Source organism: Anopheles arabiensis, chromosome 3 (genome assembly GCF_016920715.1).
Source record: "Anopheles arabiensis isolate DONGOLA chromosome 3, AaraD3, whole genome shotgun sequence".
NCBI lineage: Eukaryota > Metazoa > Arthropoda > Insecta > Diptera > Culicidae > Anopheles > Anopheles arabiensis.
The window spans coordinates 44,650,655-44,668,020 of NC_053518.1; the positions used below are offsets into that span (position 1 = coordinate 44,650,655).

General features: G+C 42.0%; 2 protein-coding genes across 12 annotated transcripts in view; both read left to right on the forward strand.

The window, feature by feature from the left end:
• The first annotated feature begins 7,888 nt into the window (after window positions 1-7,888).
• LOC120901946 (putative oxidoreductase GLYR1 homolog) lies at window positions 7,889-13,309 on the forward strand. Of its 3 annotated transcripts, none has more exons than XM_040310322.1 (9): window positions 7,889-8,721; window positions 9,038-9,163; window positions 9,256-9,382; window positions 9,467-9,724; window positions 9,924-10,409; window positions 10,533-10,673; window positions 10,771-10,984; window positions 11,117-11,206; window positions 11,302-13,309. In XM_040310322.1, exons 1-9 carry the CDS (start codon window positions 8,681-8,683, stop codon window positions 11,499-11,501), a joined length of 1,683 nt encoding a protein of 560 aa, XP_040166256.1. In that variant the 5' UTR covers window positions 7,889-8,680; the 3' UTR covers window positions 11,502-13,309. The 3 variants fall into 3 exon arrangements, with proteins under 3 accessions (XP_040166256.1, XP_040166257.1, XP_040166258.1); XM_040310323.1 differs by having other exon boundaries at window positions 9,467-9,721; XM_040310324.1 differs by having other exon boundaries at window positions 9,467-9,682.
• Window positions 13,310-14,771: 1,462 nt separating this feature from the next.
• LOC120904958 (AF4/FMR2 family member lilli) overlaps window positions 14,772-17,366 on the forward strand; it is a 62,427-nt gene continuing 59,832 nt past the window's right edge. For 4 of the 9 annotated variants that reach the window (XM_040315499.1, XM_040315507.1, XM_040315506.1 and 1 more), the window contains exon 1: window positions 14,772-14,820. The gene's annotated coding sequence lies outside the window, so the exon portion shown is untranslated. The other 5 variants (XM_040315500.1, XM_040315503.1, XM_040315501.1 and 2 more) reach the window with 5 other exon arrangements.

Here is a 17,366-nt window from a genome sequence, read left to right on the forward strand (position 1 = left end):
TATTCAGTTCCCGTTTGCCACACGCAGGTATACCGGGAATCGACCAATTCGAGGTTCATTTGATGATAGACTCTACGACCATGTTATCGCCTAAAGCAGTGCTAGTATTTTCCATCAGGTGCAAAAGTTTTGCAACCACTAGTCTTCACCCGTCTGGTGTTCGGGACAGTTTGCACCATCCGCTACCTCCAGTTGCCTCAATAAAGCAAGAAATATTTTCATTCATGATAGCCTTCTTGCTTCCGGTTCTCAGCTTCCGGTTGCGTCTTGTACTTGTACTTTTTCCGATATAGTATTCCGGGGTTTTCTTGTTGGTTTTTTTTAACTTTCTTTGCCACTTCTCTGTCTCTCTCTGTCTCTATCTATCTCTGTCTCTATCTCTCTACCTCCTTCTCTCTCTCTATTTTTCTCTTTCATTCTCTTCCTCTCTTTCTCTCTCTCTAATTTCACATGCAATATTCTTTTGTCCAAATATTTCCAATTGTATTCTGCCTCTCCCATTCGGCTTGCATTTTCACTTACAGTCTTCACCTTCGGAGAGTTAGCATGCTGCTTCACTTTTTAAGGGGAGGGATTTGGGATTGTTTTCGCTACCTTCTAAACAGACCTGGGCACCGTTTGTGGTGTTTGAATGTGGTGCCGGAAATGAACCAAAAAATAAATGACACGCTACTATGACAGGACGGCTGAAGCTGCATTAGAAAAGCAAGAAAAACACATCCGAAACATCCTGGTTCTATAACTGCAAGCTGCAATAGGTTGTTTTGCAACTGATTTCTCAGTCAGGAAAAGATCCCTCGGGATTTATCATATTCATTATTTAGGTAAGACTGCCAAGAATATGGGATGTTTGTAGTCCGGGTTTGCTGATATTATTACGCAAATACTAAAAAATTAGTTCATATTCTTCTTGATTGGCCCATTCGTAGTTGGGTATGGTGTACAGCCATGGCCCGATCACTAATCACTATCCAACTGAAACAACCACACACCTTGCTTATGTGTTATGTCTATGTTATCTAAAAGACCGTTTAGTGATCCAGTGAATGTGAACGTGAACTTGGAATAGATTTTTGTTTAATTTTTTTATTGTAATTCACATTTTTTATACATCAATACATAGAAAACTGCGGTGCTTAATTGTATACTCTACAATTACATTAATTTGTATTGTAATTAGAGATTAATTTGGTCTATAACGATGCGTTCACTGTGAATTTTGGATGTGGAAATAGATATATAAATAAATAAATAAATTACCTATACCATTCAAACATCACGATAGGAAAGTGAAGCATTATATGTTTAAAAAAAACATAATTAATTTGGATTGTTTTTTATAAGACCTTTCAAAGATTAATATTTATTAGAAAAATGGTTTCTAACTAAGTTATAATCAATAATATTACAACAGAAATTACGGTTATTCCAAGAAGTATTCCTTTTTCATTTGAATGTCTTGTAATACAGACAATACAAGACAAGACATTACTAATAAGACTATAATAAAACATACTTAAGACTGAAAGGCCCATCTACGGAACTCTGTTAAGACTACTAGTTAAACCATTTCTATACCTTTAATAAGTGAGGCGCAAATATACTATCAAAATAAGCTGTAATTTTAGCATAGCTGTAATTGCTATGGATATGTTTTTGAGACAGCAATGAATATGAAGTCATAACAATGGTTGAGAATTATTTGAGAATTATTATGTCGTCAATACATTCTTTTCCGATGAAATCGCTCGAGTATGAGCTGAAAGCCATACCAAGAAAATTTCATTGATGAAATACATTATAATAATTTGAAAATTATCAAAGCGCCTTTATAATATGCAGTTTTTACTAAAAAAATAATTATTTTTTAAATATAGATTTGTTTGAAACGCTCTCAATTTGCAGCAAAAGCTATTTTAAGGCTGTGCCATAATAAACATGAAAAACGATTTGAAAATTGCCAATTTTTTATTTTTCATGTAAATCTAAATTTGTTTATCGAAATAGCAACGAAGCTGACACATATGGGACACACAATTCAACAATCATATCAATAAACATGGCTTCCATTGGCTTATGATCAGAAGGACTTTCCTGATTACAAGTTCAGTCGATTTTTAGTGTAGTGTCTGTGTGGTTCTTTAGAGCGTTCACAAGGACAGAGGAGGCGTGGTAGGCCCAAACTGAGGTGGCAAGAAGGCGTGGAGGCGTCCGCCATTAAGGCAGGGATAACGGACTGGCAGACGAAGGCGCGAGATCGTAAGCGGTTTCGGACACTCCTGAGGCAGACCAAGACTCCAAAGCGGTTGTAGCGCCGGATAAGTTAGTAAGAAAGTAATCTGTGCCGGTCTGGTGGTACAGTCGTTAACTCGTACGACTTAACAACATGCCCGTCATGGGTTCAATCCCCTAATAGACCGTGCCCCCATACGTAGGCCTGACTATCCTGCTATGGTAACAATTAGTCACTGAAAGCCAAGCTCACTTCACTAGTGGGTACAAAGGCAGGCCTTGACCGACAACGGTTGTTGTGCCAAAGAAGAAGAAGTAATCTGTGCAGCTAATATAGTTTTAAACAGCACATTGTTTTAGAACGCACTTGTGCAGACTAACATGTTTTAAGACTTTCCGCATACAGGTAGTGCTCGAGATACGCGAAACCTGGTATACGCATATTTACACAATCGTGGTTTTCTGATTTGATACAATATCACTACAATCTAAAGGAAAATAAACTTAAATATATAAGTGCTGAAGACCGCTTCTCCACGTTTTGTGATAATAGCGTATCTCAGGTACAGTCTGTATAGTTCCATGTTCCCTTCATCCAAGACATAATATGCATTTAATAAGATCAGTTGATCTTGATACCTCGGTCGCAGATAACAAGTCTTAAAACGTGCTAGAGAATACCTTTCCAGGTTGATTAAAGCCAGCCATCTCATAAGTCTTATATACCAGTCTTATATGCGTCTTCAGAACGTTTGAAAGGCTATACAACTTTAAAGACTGTTACGCATCTTCAAAAGAGTTGTTAAAACTACGTGGCTTAGTACTCTTATAGTAAAGCATTCTTTAGACATGGTTAAGTGTAAAAGGTATAGGAAATGTTTCTTGGGATAGCAAATAGTATTCTTTCAAATAGTAAGTGCTTTCCAGTGGATCTACCATTGAGCGGATAAGCTGTGTCAGGAATCTTGGAGTGGTCCTTGACGAAAAGTTGAGCTTCCTCGACCAGCTAGAGCACGTTATCGCTAAGGGAAACCAATTGATCGGCTTACTAAAACAAATTGCACGTGACATCACTGACCCGGTCTGCATCAAGACACTGTACTGCGGTTTGGTGCAGTCAGTGCTGGAATACGCTTCGCTAGTATGGTGACCATCAGCTGCATACGCTTCGGCTCCGCTGACCCGTTTCTTCGTATGTGCCGTGAATTCAACGTTATATGTGATCGCTATCAACCAGCCATGTCGCGCGCCGAGCTACTAAATAATATCCATGCCGTGCGTCCTTCTACGTCCTACTTTTATTCACCTATGATTGAATGCATAGATGTATTTTGTGCATATGTTATTATATTATGTATAGTTTTAAACGCTTCGAGAGGGCCAACCAGTCCGTTGAATTATAATCAAATAACAAATAACAAATCTATTAACATCGGTCTATAACACATAACACATAAAGTGTTAAGTTGTTTCTGTAGGGTTCAAATTATACTAAACAGTGCACTACCGGCACTGTCCGGTCTGTATTGTCCGGTCTGGCAATTTAATTGTCCATAAGAATAGCGCTATTCCCAGTGGCGGATATAGAGTATCGGGGTCCCTAGGCGGTAAGACGAGTTGAGGTCCCCTGAACATGGCGTATGAGGGGTGTAGCTAGTACTCTGTCAAATTTTATGCATACTGCATACTACAGTCTATCGATCTAAGGGGCCTCTAAATCGATGGGCCCCAGGCGTCCGTCTAGTCTGCCTAGCCGGTACACGGTGTTCAATAAATTATTTGTATATTTGTTATCTCAATACTAATGAGATTCATATGGCAGAAGAGAAGCAGGTTTTTTGGAGGTTAAATTTTCATCTCATCAAAAATATCTATACTTTTCTGGATTCGTGGCCCAGGTGTTGTACCGTTATCTTTGTGACTGTGAGAAAATAGCTTGCGCAGTTAACAATCACATACACAAAATGTGTAGGTGTATCCATACTTCTTCTTCTTCTTCTTTGGCACAACAACCGATGTCGGTCAAGGCCTGCCTGTACCCACTTGTGGGCTTGGCTTTCAGTGACTTATTGATTCCCCCCATAGCAGGATGGTCAGTCCTACGTATCCATACTAGAAAGAAGAAAAGAAAGAAATCGGTCCATCGTATGAAAGAGAACAGATTATCGAGCGTTCCGGCTCGGATCGAAAAAACAGAATAGAGCGTCGAGTGTCGTAGGCCGGATCATAAAGCATCACTGGCATCACTGAGAGCAGTCCAGATCGGATCGAAAAGGACTAAGTCAGCTGCCGCTTCAGATTGGATAGCAAAGAACAGTGAGAGCAGCAGGTTCAGTTTGAACCTGCTTGGGTTAAAATTGAGGAGCGCGGTCCAGATGCTTGCATGCTGGAACGGATCGCACCTGGCAGGTTGGGAACGCATCGCACATCGTTATTAGGTATTATTGGGCGTTTACTACAACTGATAGCGAACTAGCATCTGATAGTTTGGAGTATGGCGAAAGATGGTCAACAGTACCTAGATTTGCCTCTAACAAGCCTAGTATGATAGTAGCGCGAACGAACAATTTAACTACGCGAAAGTATGGCTTGAAAATTCTGTTGATCTTGTATAAAAGTCACGGTTTTATCCGCAAATGTCCAATATGTCCAGCACAGATCACAGCGTGTAGAGCAGGGACAGATCTTTTTTTGCAGACTTGCATCTCTGGCTATTAATTTTGTATGCTGCTATCAAGCTGGGTTTGTTGCAGGCATTTCCACCAGTAATCGAATTTTCACTCTTAAGCAGATCATCCAGAAGTGCCGAGAGTGCCAGACCCCTACGCACCACCTGTTCATCGACTTCAAGGCACCCTGCGATACCTCAGATTGAAAAAATATATGGAACATCATGTAGTGGAACCAATTCACTGGGTATTTGTTTCGGCTAATAGAGGCAATCTTTAACGGGGTGTTTTGCAAGGTTAGAGTATCCAACTTGATGTCAGAATCGTTCGAGTTTTTCAGGGGTTTGAGGCCTTCTATGGTGCCTTTCGAAGCGCGGAGTTAGACAACGGCATCTGTGGCACGATACCCCAGCGCCAGAGATAAAGACTGGACTGGAAAACCAAATATCCATAGAAAAAACGAAAGCTCCACTGGTTTGCTCAACAGATGGCGTTTTATAACTGATTGTTGTGTTCGCACAAATGGAACATGAGACGGTGTGTACGGCACAAACAGAATATGTATTATATTATCACTATCTTTGGTATCGTTTACAATAACACGTATGTAAATAATATAAACGCAACACACACGCGATGCGGGGAGAGGACGACTGGTCCTGCTCGCGCCGCGATCCTCACTGAGGACGTCACAGGATGACAGCCTTGCTGTCAACAGTGAGCCCTCAGGATGAGGCAGCGGTCTGTCCACAACACTGATCATTATATTGCTGTCCTTTTCTTGCAATGTTTGTTTGCCCGCCTGTTTGCCTTCATATAATCATAGCCTATATACCTTTCTTACTTTCCGAGCAAAAATGAATATGAACGGACGTGTGGTCAAATACGTGGATATCAACACGAAGGACTAATTACTCAAATCTCACTTGTTGCAGTGTTAATATTTTTCATTGGAGTTTAGTTTTTAAGCAATTGTATCCCCGTTATAGTTCTAGCGATACATAACTTCAATGCAAAACCATACAACAGTACAAAGGAAAGAAGAAAGCTCTCAAAGCGAGGAAAGCGCTCCACTGGTTGGGTTATCCCACCAGCGCCACCAGCTTTTTGCTATTTTCATAGTGCATGAGTCGTTTGCCGTCTGCTAAAACGAAGTCTTTTTAGATTCCTTGTAGGTTAAGAGCTTGAGCCATTTAGAACTCGTTTAGTGGTCGTTTAGTGGATTTGTGGTACTTGGGTATTTTAACGGTCCTTCAAATTTCTTGACTTCGCAGATAACATCTACATCATCGACAAGACGACAGAGAAGGTGTGTGAGGCGTACACCAATGCGACCTGCTTGCCGAAGGTTCAACCAGAGATAGGGCCTAACTAGTAGACAGCGTATTAGTCGGCGAGGTAGTAGAGTTATCTTGGGACGGTCGTTACTTCGGATCACGACGTCAGGAGTAAAATCTGGAGAAGCATCGTACAGGGGAATCGCGCATAATTACTATAGGTTTCCCCATCTGCTGAGATCCAGAGGACTTCGAGACCGCGCGAAATGTGAGATATATCGAATATATTCTATACTCCATCCATACGAGCGGAGGATGCAAATGCTCCGGGTATGTTTGAGCGACGCAACCTCCGGACACACATTGGCGGTGTGTTCTTACATGTAATGTGGAGAGGATCAAGCATGGAGTGTGGAGAAGTACGAGCTTGCTGAAATGTACAGCACCCGGCCTTCCTCACGGTAGCTAAGGACGGCAACATACAATGGCTGGAGCATGTTATGAGGATTCCGGCCCCCCGAGAAGGTGTTTGATCGCGGCACGAGCTCGGCACGAGATGCTGGGAAGCACTCTGAACTTGATGACTGAATCAGGTAAAGCAGGACCTGTTGGATATGACTGGACGAATAAGAGACTACAGCCAGGGACCGAGTATCATGGAGAATAATTGTTGATCATGTTGATCATCATATTGGCCATGTCACGACGACTTGCGCTCTTTAGTGTGAAGGCCAACGAGATAGAAATAAATAGAGAAAGAAGAAATAAAAGGAGCGTGGGAGAGAAAGAGAGAATGATAGAGAAGGAGAAAGAGGTAGAGAGAGCGAGAGAGAGAGAGAGAGAGAGAGAGAGAGAGAGAGAGAGAGAGTCTACATTCTTCGCTTTGCATGATACTACACTGTATCTGCCTTAATGTGTATATATGCCTTAATGTATTCTCTACGCATGTAAGTGTTCGATATAACTTGTGAAAAAAACGTTTTTTTCTCTACAATTTTGAACAATTTTTCCAATTGTTTACAAAATTGAAAAGGCGACCACATACTTCAAAGTATCATCCTCATCAACAAAGTTTATAATTCAAGTACCTTAAATTGATTTTTTTAGAAATTATTATCTAAAGTTTGTCATTATAAATAAAATTATTTTTTTATTTTTAACACACTTAATATTGGGTGATTTTTTACTCAATTTTTTAAACAGGGAGAATGTGGAAAATATAACATAATTATTTCTTGGGGTATCTTTAAACAAAAGCATATTTTTTTAAAAGACTCATTTGGAATCCAATAGGATTTTTTGAACTTCATCTAAAAACCGCTCCATTCATTTCAAACTGTCATTTTGAACGTTTTAGAGCTTCAATCGTCTGACGTCTTGCACACGTCTCGCAAGGACAAAACGCACAGTGGCCGCCCTTTGTGATAGCGTCGGTCAAAGAGTCGTTTTTATATTTGATTCTTTGATTCTATTTGAAGTTCTTTTTAGAATGATTCTTTATGCTAGGCTTAAATGGACACGCATTTTCAATTCATCTTTAATCAAGGGTGTAGACAGCAATATTTCAAACAAGTTCCTGCTCCAATATAAAAAAAATCTCAAATCTACAAACAACGAGTTTGAATCTTTGTCGACTTATGTGTGTTTCTTTGCTATGTCGACTTTGGCACTTCGTTCTGAAGCATCAAAATCATAACAACCGCCATTTTTTATTATCGCCGATTGCAGCAGTGGGCACGCACATTTGTGAAAAACTCCGCCAAAGAAAAGTGGGTGCTTACAAAAGTGGCCAGCAAAAGTCTCGTTTTGCCGACGCCCGCAATTGTTTCCCGTACGTTTTAAAGACCGAAGGATAAGTGGGAAGTGTCGATAAATTGTGAGTTTCAGTTCTGGGCAGGATTCCGCCAAAGACAAATTTTACCGTGGCAATCGTTTGCTAGCGCTTGCCATAAGTTTGCTTTTGTGCGCGCGTATGTGTGAGTGTGTGTGTGTGTACGAAGAGTAGGTGAGTGAGCGAGAAGGAGTGTGACTGAGCGCGCGTACGAAGAGGAAGCGCTAACACACGACCACCACAGTGAATGAAAGTGACGCGCGGCCGCTTCACAAAAACACTCGAAGCAAATTCCATCCGCTATCCGTAAGGGCACGCCGGAAAAGCTATCCGGTTTCCACTGTACGGTGCATTACTGCCGATTCGGCTACGTGTGCATAATTGTCACATTAAGTGTGCTCAACTTCCCCTCTTACCACCACTGTCATCATCATCATCGACGTCGTCGTCGGCTTGGCGTCGGCTTATCGGACGGCTTAATTAGTTGTGTGTGTGCGTGTGAAGGTGCGTACGCGCGGGCACCAGCCAGCATACGTGCGGACCCGTAGTCATCAGTCAGCAAAAGCAGTCCCAGTGGTGGAAGCCTTCAAGTGCAGGAAGCATCGACTCGTAGAAGCAGCAGTAGGCGGTGGTGCAGTTTCTAAGCAGCAACCAGCATAAAATAAACAAAAATGTCCGATAGCACGGGTTACGCCGTCAACGATCTCGTCTGGTGAGTGATTTTCCCCTTGTGGAACCATTTCTCGGCACAACTCATGAACGCTCTGTTTTGATTTTCCCTTGTGGGTTTTGTGGGGTTTTGGTAATGTCGGTGGCATGGGAGGCCCACCGTGTGTGCGTGAATGTAGTGCCGAGATAGCATTTGCATCAACGTCGAAGCGAAAGAAGCGGGAGAATAGACAACATAACCTCAAACAGGGGGTGTTGTTTTTCTGTCTCCACCTTGCGCCGATGGGTTGGTGTAATACATACACATATGTTGATATTATTTTTTTTTTGTTTTTGGTCAATTTTTTCCCGCTATCCAGGGCCAAAATGAAGGGATTTTCGCCATGGCCAGGCCGTATCTCGGTTCCTCCGGCAGAGTTGCGTAAAATTGCGGTCAAAAAGAACAATCCAGTGAAGTGTATTTTCTTTTTCGGATCCAACAATTAGTAAGTATGAAGAACGCAGCGAACTGTGCTCTAGAGCCTCTAACCATTACCACGCACCAATTGTTCAATGGCAATATATCATTACTTTGCAGTGCTTGGATTGAGGAAACGCAAATCAAACCCTATCTGCAGTTCAAGGATACGCACCTAAACTCTTCCAAAAGTGCCCAGTTCAAAGAGGCGTTGAAACAGATCGAAGAATTCCGCGTGAATCCGGAGGTAAACGGGAAAAAGTCATTTGATATTGCATCCCTGCAGCGAGTGACATACGCTTATTAACACTGAACTGAACGTTTATTACAGAAATTTCAGCCTCTGTTTGTTGGTGAAAACGAAGCCGCCAACCGTCCGGATCCGGACGAGGAGTTCAATAGATTGCGTGAGGGCGTCGCCAGCGGAACGGAAGAAAGCGGGGCCGAGGATGGAGCTTCCGTGAACAACACGACGACGCCCGCCGTCTTGGAATCCGTGGACGAGGCCACCTCGACACCGATGGTGAAGAAGTCGGCCAAGAAGAAAGTACGTGCCTCGTTGCCAATCAAGTTGAACGTGGATAAGGTGGTGTGTGAATCGATTATTACTTTCCAATGCTCAGTTTGGCGCCATTTTTGTATATCTAGTTGTGTCCTCTCGTAGATTCTTTATTAGTGGGCGCATCCCGTATTGTAGAAGATGGTGCATTCTATTTCAAATATTACCTGCAGCCTATTGAAACTAATTTTACTCTGTTACACTACCTGTTTCGTTTCCCAACATGTAGACTTCGGTTACAAAGCCGCGTTCGGTTGGCAACAAAGCCAAAGCGATGCTTGATGATGGTGTGTCCGGTGCACCGTCGCCCAAACGTAAGAAGAAGCTGTTGAACGATTCCGGTGAGCTGTCCTCGCTGGACGCTAGCCCGGTGAGACGCAATGCGCCTGTGACGCATCTGCTGAACCGTCCGGTGACCGTAACCCGGCCGGAGACGCCCGAGATCGACATGTCGAGCGTATCGAATGCGGTACAGTCGCGCAATATCAAGGCGTCCCAGCTGAAGTTCGGTTTCCTCGGGCTGGGCGTGATGGGATGCGGGATTGTGAAAAATCTGATCAAATCCGGTCATTCGGTGGTGGTTTGGAATCGTAGCGCGCACAAGTGCCGCAAATTCCAGGAGGTCGGTGCAGAGGTTGCGGACACACCGTCGGATGTGGTCGAAATGACCGATGTTACGTACTCCTGTGTGTCCGATCCGCAGGTTGCAAAGGATGTAAGTCAGAATGCAAATGATTTGTTTTGAATGTATTATATTGTTTATGTTTATGTATATACTTATTGTTTATGTGAATTAAATTGTGTTATGCATTGTGTGTCTCTCTCTCTCTCTGTTCAGATGGTGTTCGGTAATTGCGGCGTTATGTCAGCTAACCTGGCTGGCAAGGGTTATGTTGAGATGACTGGCGTCGACCCGGAAACCTCCAATGACATCAATGAAGCAATCATCTCCAAAGGAGGCCGTTATTTGGAAGCACAAGTGAGTAGAGAATGTCCAATGCTCCATGTTCTGGCAGTTGAATGAACCGGTAACGTAATGTGTAAAACTTCAACAACTCCGTGCATTCTATCTTCAGATACAAGGCTCGAAGAATCAAGCGGAAGAGGGAACACTTATCATACTGGCCAGCGGTGACCGGTTGCTGTTCGAAGAATGTCAGAGCTGCTTCGAGGCCATTTCCCGCAACTCATTCTATCTGGGCGACGTTGGCAATGCGACAAAAATGAACTTGATTCTTCAGATGATTTCGGGGATCACGCTTGCCGGAGTGGCAGAGGCTATGGCACTAGGTACGTACATTAACGCTATTGAGTATTAGTAGGATTTAAACTATACAAACATTTTAAAGCGTTCAATTTCTAAATCATCAAAGCTGATCAATTAGTGACATTAACCAACATTATTCTTATTCTGTTCTCTAGCGGATCGCGCTGGACTGCAGCAAAAGGACGTACTGGAGGTGCTTGAGTTGACCAACATGTCGTCGGAGATGATGCTGCAGAAAGGAAACGGTAAGGCACAATTAATTAATTTATCGTATATTCTGGATGTCTAATTTAACTAACGATTGCTTTCATCCTCACAATTGTCTCTCCTACTGAAATAGCTATTATCAAGGGCGAATTCCCAACTCATCAGGCACTGAAGCACATGCAGAAGGACCTGAAGCTGGCACTGAGCCTAGCGGACGGGCTGGAGCAATCGCTGCCCATCACAGCTGCCTCCAACGAGGTGTACAAGCACGCCAAACGTCTCGGCTACGGTTCTCACGATGCCAGTGCGGTCTACGTGCGGGCACGGTTTTAACAGCGACCGGGCGGACGACCGTCGTAAAGAACCGACCACACAGTGTGCGGCAGGCGAACAGCAAACCGAAGTAGTAGGACGAAAGAGGTAGTAGTAATGTCGATAGCAGGAGAAAAGAGAACGAACATTTGGATGTGAAACGCGCGTTGGATAAAGCGCAGCGAACCATCCATTTTCATGTGCTATTTGTGTCTTGCTACCGATCTGTCGCAGTAGATCACGTTTTGCTCTGCTCGATTGGCTCTCCGTTAATGTAGTGTAGACTTGTGGAAATGACGATTTCTGCATGCCAGATTTTACATGCGTTTTGGGTTATTTTAATGTCTTTTATAGAATGCCAATCACATGCTGAATCGTAAGACAAGCATTGTGGCTATTAATGGTGAAAGATGACATACCCGCTTGTTGACGGTATATCGAAGTAATTTTTTTTAGTTGATGTTGAAGGTGAAAAACATTTTTTGCCTGTTTCATGGCATGAGCATAGTTGAAACATCGATGTGAGTTTAGACTTACAGCATTTATTCATTTAGGAAAATTAATAATGGGACAAAAACTGACTTTCAGTTCTAATCGTAACGTTTGCAGGGTTGAGGCAACCGTTCTTAACTGTTTTTGTTGTCGCGTTTTTTTTTTTTTGTTTAATTTACATGCATACATATGGTGGCGATCGAGTAAGGACAGCAAATATAGCAAACGGCTCTAGACACTAGCAGACACACAATGCACAGTCGAAGCTGCAATAGGGAATCCTGTTGAAAGAGGGTATATAAATAATTTTAAATTTGGAAATCGTTTTTCCTTTTTTTAGTTTCTTTACATGTTCAACATATTTTCTCTTAGATTTAACAATTGCGAAAAGATAACTATACTGTTTTGTAGCTGCCCCGTACACTGTCCCCAAAACAAATGGAAACAAGCAAGAGCGAGTGTTTATAACGTCCTAACGGATACGCATGAAAGCTATAGGCGGTAAATAGCATCCCAAAATCTTTTTTTTATAATTTTAGTTAGATTTCATTAGCGCGCACGTGTGTGTGAAGCTGTGTAATAGCGTCTAGTTGCTGCACTCGCATCAAAGTTGTTTTCTTCTTCTTTTTTTTCTTATTGCGAAACACCTTCAATTGTGCGTACTAATAATATTGGTCTTTTCAAGTTGAATTCAAATCACTTTTCCACGAAACTGGATCAAAAGTTAGAACAGTGCGGTTTGCGTGTGTAAGTACAACATTTCATCGCTATCATACGGACTGACTTTTAGCGAATGAAGTAGGTGTAAAACAAAAACAAAACAAACAAAAAAACATCGGTAGAAAATCACTTAAACTACACATGTCCCGAATTCATATTTGTTGTTTAACAAAAAGGTAAAATCACGATATAGCGAAACTAGAGACGACACCCTAGAAGGAGGAAAGGTTTGAATTGTGAAGAGGTAGGAATATTTTTTTGGCAGAAGAAAATACAAATAAATAACCTCATTAAAACACAAACTCTCGTAATCGTGGTCTAATGTAAAAGCAAAAAGAGCTTTGAAAGATAACTCTCACTGTTGGAAAAGCAGCTCCAACTTCAGACACCCTGCTGGTCACTCGTGTCATATGTGTAACGAGTAAAAGAACAACTAAGATCAGAGCTTTTCGTTCGTTGCGTATAGAAAGAAGGTGCAAAATTGTCACAGTGTTTTCGGTTGTATGCGATGTGGTTAATTTCATGTACCCGAAAGAATAAAGACAAACACTACAATATTAGAGTAAATAAAAAAAACTAACGATTAGAATGAATAAACACAAATGAACGATACAGGACACACAGTATTTAAGGTTTTATTATGTAATGAATGATAATAACTAGTTAATGTACTAGTCTGCGTAAAGCGGTAAATCGTCGTTTGGTAACAATTGAGATAGAATTTCGAAGCAATTATTCGAGATTCTCTCGATAGTAAATGTAAATGTAATATAAAAAGTTAAATTTACAGCAATAGCTGGGACCACATGCAGCTGTAACTTTTTTTCAACAGGTAACGGGTATGGTCGCGTAAATTTGTTGCATAGATGCACTTAAGGTATACAGTAAATTCAATTACAATTTCATGGCGAAAATCTGTACGTTGAAGATAGTCTATCTAAACCAGGACAAACATTTGGATTAGGATCATCCTAAAAGCATTTGAACTAATTACCTTCCTGATCATCAACAAAACCGTTAAGTTTAATATAATGAAGCAAACGTACATAATTTTATTTGAATCGTATTTTAACGCAGAAACGAATAGCACATATACAGATGAAGTGAAATTGCTCGTTAAATATATATATTTTTTTTGGCGATCTCCGTTATTATTATTTTTTTTTTTTCATTTACAGGCGTCCCCCGAGTTACGACCCCCTCGAGTTACGACGATTCGCAGGACGAATTTGATTTTGACAGTTAAAAGTTGTCATTGACAAGAAATTGATGTATTTTTTTTTGAATTTCTGGGCTGATAACCGTTATACACACATTTCCAAAGATTCCAAAACAACCCGATCTTGAATATCGATATTGTGTACGGCTTTTGGAATATAATTATTACATTATCGAACATTACGAATCGAATATACACGATATCATAAATTCAAACTCTTCAACTTCGGCTATAAACTTTATATTCATAGATATTCGACATACGACTTTTTCGACTTACGCCTTGCTTTGGGACATTTTTTCGGTCCCAAATACAGTCGTATCTTGGGGGACACCTGTAATTCCTTATCCTTTTCCCTTGCAGGACTTCAAAAGTGCCTTTCTGCTGATTTAAATGCCGTTAAATGCCGTTGTATTGTATTGACAGGACTGTTTTGTTATTTGGGTCTGTGACGTATGTCAAACAAGTTTCTTGTTAAAAAAATCGTTCGATTAATTAAGACAATGGGTTTTCGTCAAAAATAATTGATATTTTAAACGATTTGTTTCAACTATGATTGTGTTCGTTTTTTTACGATTAGAACACAGAATTTAAAATGAATCAGAATGCATTCAAAGCTAAAATGTATTCTTTAGCTCCTTGCAAGGTCATTATTTCATGAAAATATGATAAAATGGTGTAGCAGAAGGTAACAAAAATCTCTTTTGCATTATTTTAGTAAAACAAAACTCTTTCCAAAACATAAATGTATTTTTAAAAAATAAACATCCATCAGTGTGCACATATCGTCTCAGGTCCGCTGGATCGACCACGGTGCATCGAGCGCCGAAGAGCAAGAATGACAACAACAATAAGAAAATAAAATGGCGATCTTTGCGTGTTGTACATTTTTCATTGCGGCCGTTTAAGGTGATTTTACGACTGAAAGTGATTCGGTACCGTGCATAACGGGCGCGTAAGGGTCGTCGGAAGTGTCCAGCTGTCGGAAAAACTAGTAATCAAAGGATTGTTCAGTCAGCTTGGAGTATAAAGAACGCTTTAAAATAAGGTGGCCACGGATGAGTCTTCTGTTGGCGAGTTGTGTGTGAACGAACGGGGCATGAAATTTGTAATGCGTGGTGGAGAAGAAGGCTGACGGATGTGGGGTGAGCGCAGAGAGCGCGGATGACGGTGACTGTGAAAAGCGAACACGAAGCGAATCCCGTCTCGTCGGAAGGGTCGCAAATTGAATCTTGAATCGAACAATCGTTTTGACGCCTTATGAGGTCGGAATCCGAGAAGGCAAATAACCGAAACTGTGCTTCGCCGAATAATCAATGCCGTTATACCGTTGTTGCAGTGCAGACCTCGGAAATCCCCATACGTTCGGTTTGTAACTGACGGCTCTACTTTTCCTATCGCTTTGGCACCCCTCAGTCCTCTCCCTCCCTGCCCCGCCAATCCCAGACTTGTGGTGTGGTAGTGTAGCCCCATAGTACGCGTTTCACCTCCTTTATACCTTTGCTCATTCATTATCATTACTATCGACGGGCTAGATGAGTGCCCTTTTTTGCGAACGGTGTGTATTTTTGAATTTGCTCGTTCTTTCTCGAATGTACCGAAAGTGCCAAAGTCGAAGCAGCCTGACGTGGGAAAGGTGCGGTGTTAGCGGGGTGAAGGAAATGAAATTATCAACCGTCCGACGAGCGAGTATTGCGTACTATTAGAGTGTGATGATGTGCCCTGCAAACCCCTAACCGCGGACCATTACGATACATTGTGTGCTTGCGTAAAAGTATTTGTGAGTCAACATGCGTGTGTGTCCTTATGGTGCGAAGAGCAGAGACCACCAACAAGTACACGCTATCGTGTGTAGTTTTATGTCATTTTTGCCTTCCTGCCATTCCACATCAACCAATAGAGGAGAAGAGGGCACATTGTGTGTTACATTGTTGCATTGCACACGCAAACTCTTTTGCTCTCTCTAATAGATACACACACACAAAAGCAGTCAGATATCCAAATAGACACACACACATAATGGTGACAATCGGCATCCTGTCGACGTTGCGCCGGTATGATCCTTTGCACAGAGTGTGCGAAAGAGAGCAAACATTTAATGGGGAAAAAAGACACAGTTGGAGAAAAACTATCAGAAATCCCATAAAAGTCCTTGTGCGGTTGACATTTGCAAGAAGCGAAGGCTACACACCTTGTGTATCTGTGTGTGTGCGCGCGCGTATTGGTGGGCGAGTGTGTGTACGTGCGGTTGCGTGTTTTTACGATGTGTGCATTGCTATTCCCACCGAAGCATGCCATGCATGCGTGTGCTGATTTCAAGCAGTCCCCGCTAGACTGTTGCTGCTTTTCTACGGTTTGAAAGTTTAACTTTTATTGCATTTTGAGTAGCAGCATATTTACTGCTCTCTACAATTATTTGATGGACTATGAAAACAGGTGTGGTGCTTTTTTACCTGATGTCGTGAATTGTGACGTCTTGTTTTTTTCCTCTCTATCGCTGATTTGAGACTTTTCGTGAACGTGTGACAGAGGAAGTGCTCTCTGCGTTAAACAAAAATCGTCTTCGGTGAAAGCTGTAAACGGTGGTACTACGGTGAACGAGAAAAAAAGACGTAAAACAAAACAGAAAAACGAGTGCAAGAAAAATTGGGAAAACAAAGCACCGTGGACGGTAGCTGAGCTGCTCTGCCAACACGGGTGTGTGTATTGGTATTGGTGAAGAAAACGGTGGTAAAGGCGAAAAACAAGAAGCCCTGCTAGGTTGAAGGTACGTACCGTGTACGTACCGCACATACTTTGGCAAATGAAAACTCTTTGAGGTGTACGCAAAAAAAGAAGAAAGACACCCGTCATAGCAGCAATTGAATGCGGAACGAAAATTGGTTTGGGTGGGAAGGAAGTACAGTGACAGGAACAAACATCGACCAAAAAAAAGTCAACCCAAAACGGTAAAGTGAGAAGAGGCGACCACCATCCCCAGTGAGAAGTGAATACCCGTCCATTCGTAATGAGATGTTTTGAGGTGAAGTACGTGGAAGGAACGTAGCAGACGTGAAGTGTGTGTGTGTGTGTGTGTGTGTGTGTGTGGCAGGGCAGAAGGGCGAGAGGAAGCGAGAGGAGGAAGCAAGTGACGAAAAAACCCCTCACTACAAGATACAGCCAATTATAGAGAGGGGCCCTCTAGACTCTGTGTGTGATTATGTGCGAGAATGGTAGGCACTGATCGCACGAGTATAAACCATGGCGTGGCGGTGTGCGTGTGCTTTTCGCTGCACGTTGGTTCATTGGAGTCTCCACCCGTGTGTTTCCCCCACACCCCACCACCCTTCGCCGTAAGTCTCGCCCGTTCCGATTGTCTTCGTTCGCTTCTTCTTTTTTCCTCGGCACAACCTTTACGGTTGTGACACAAGCAGCGAGCGAAGAAGAAGGCGTATGGCTCCACACAGCACACACAA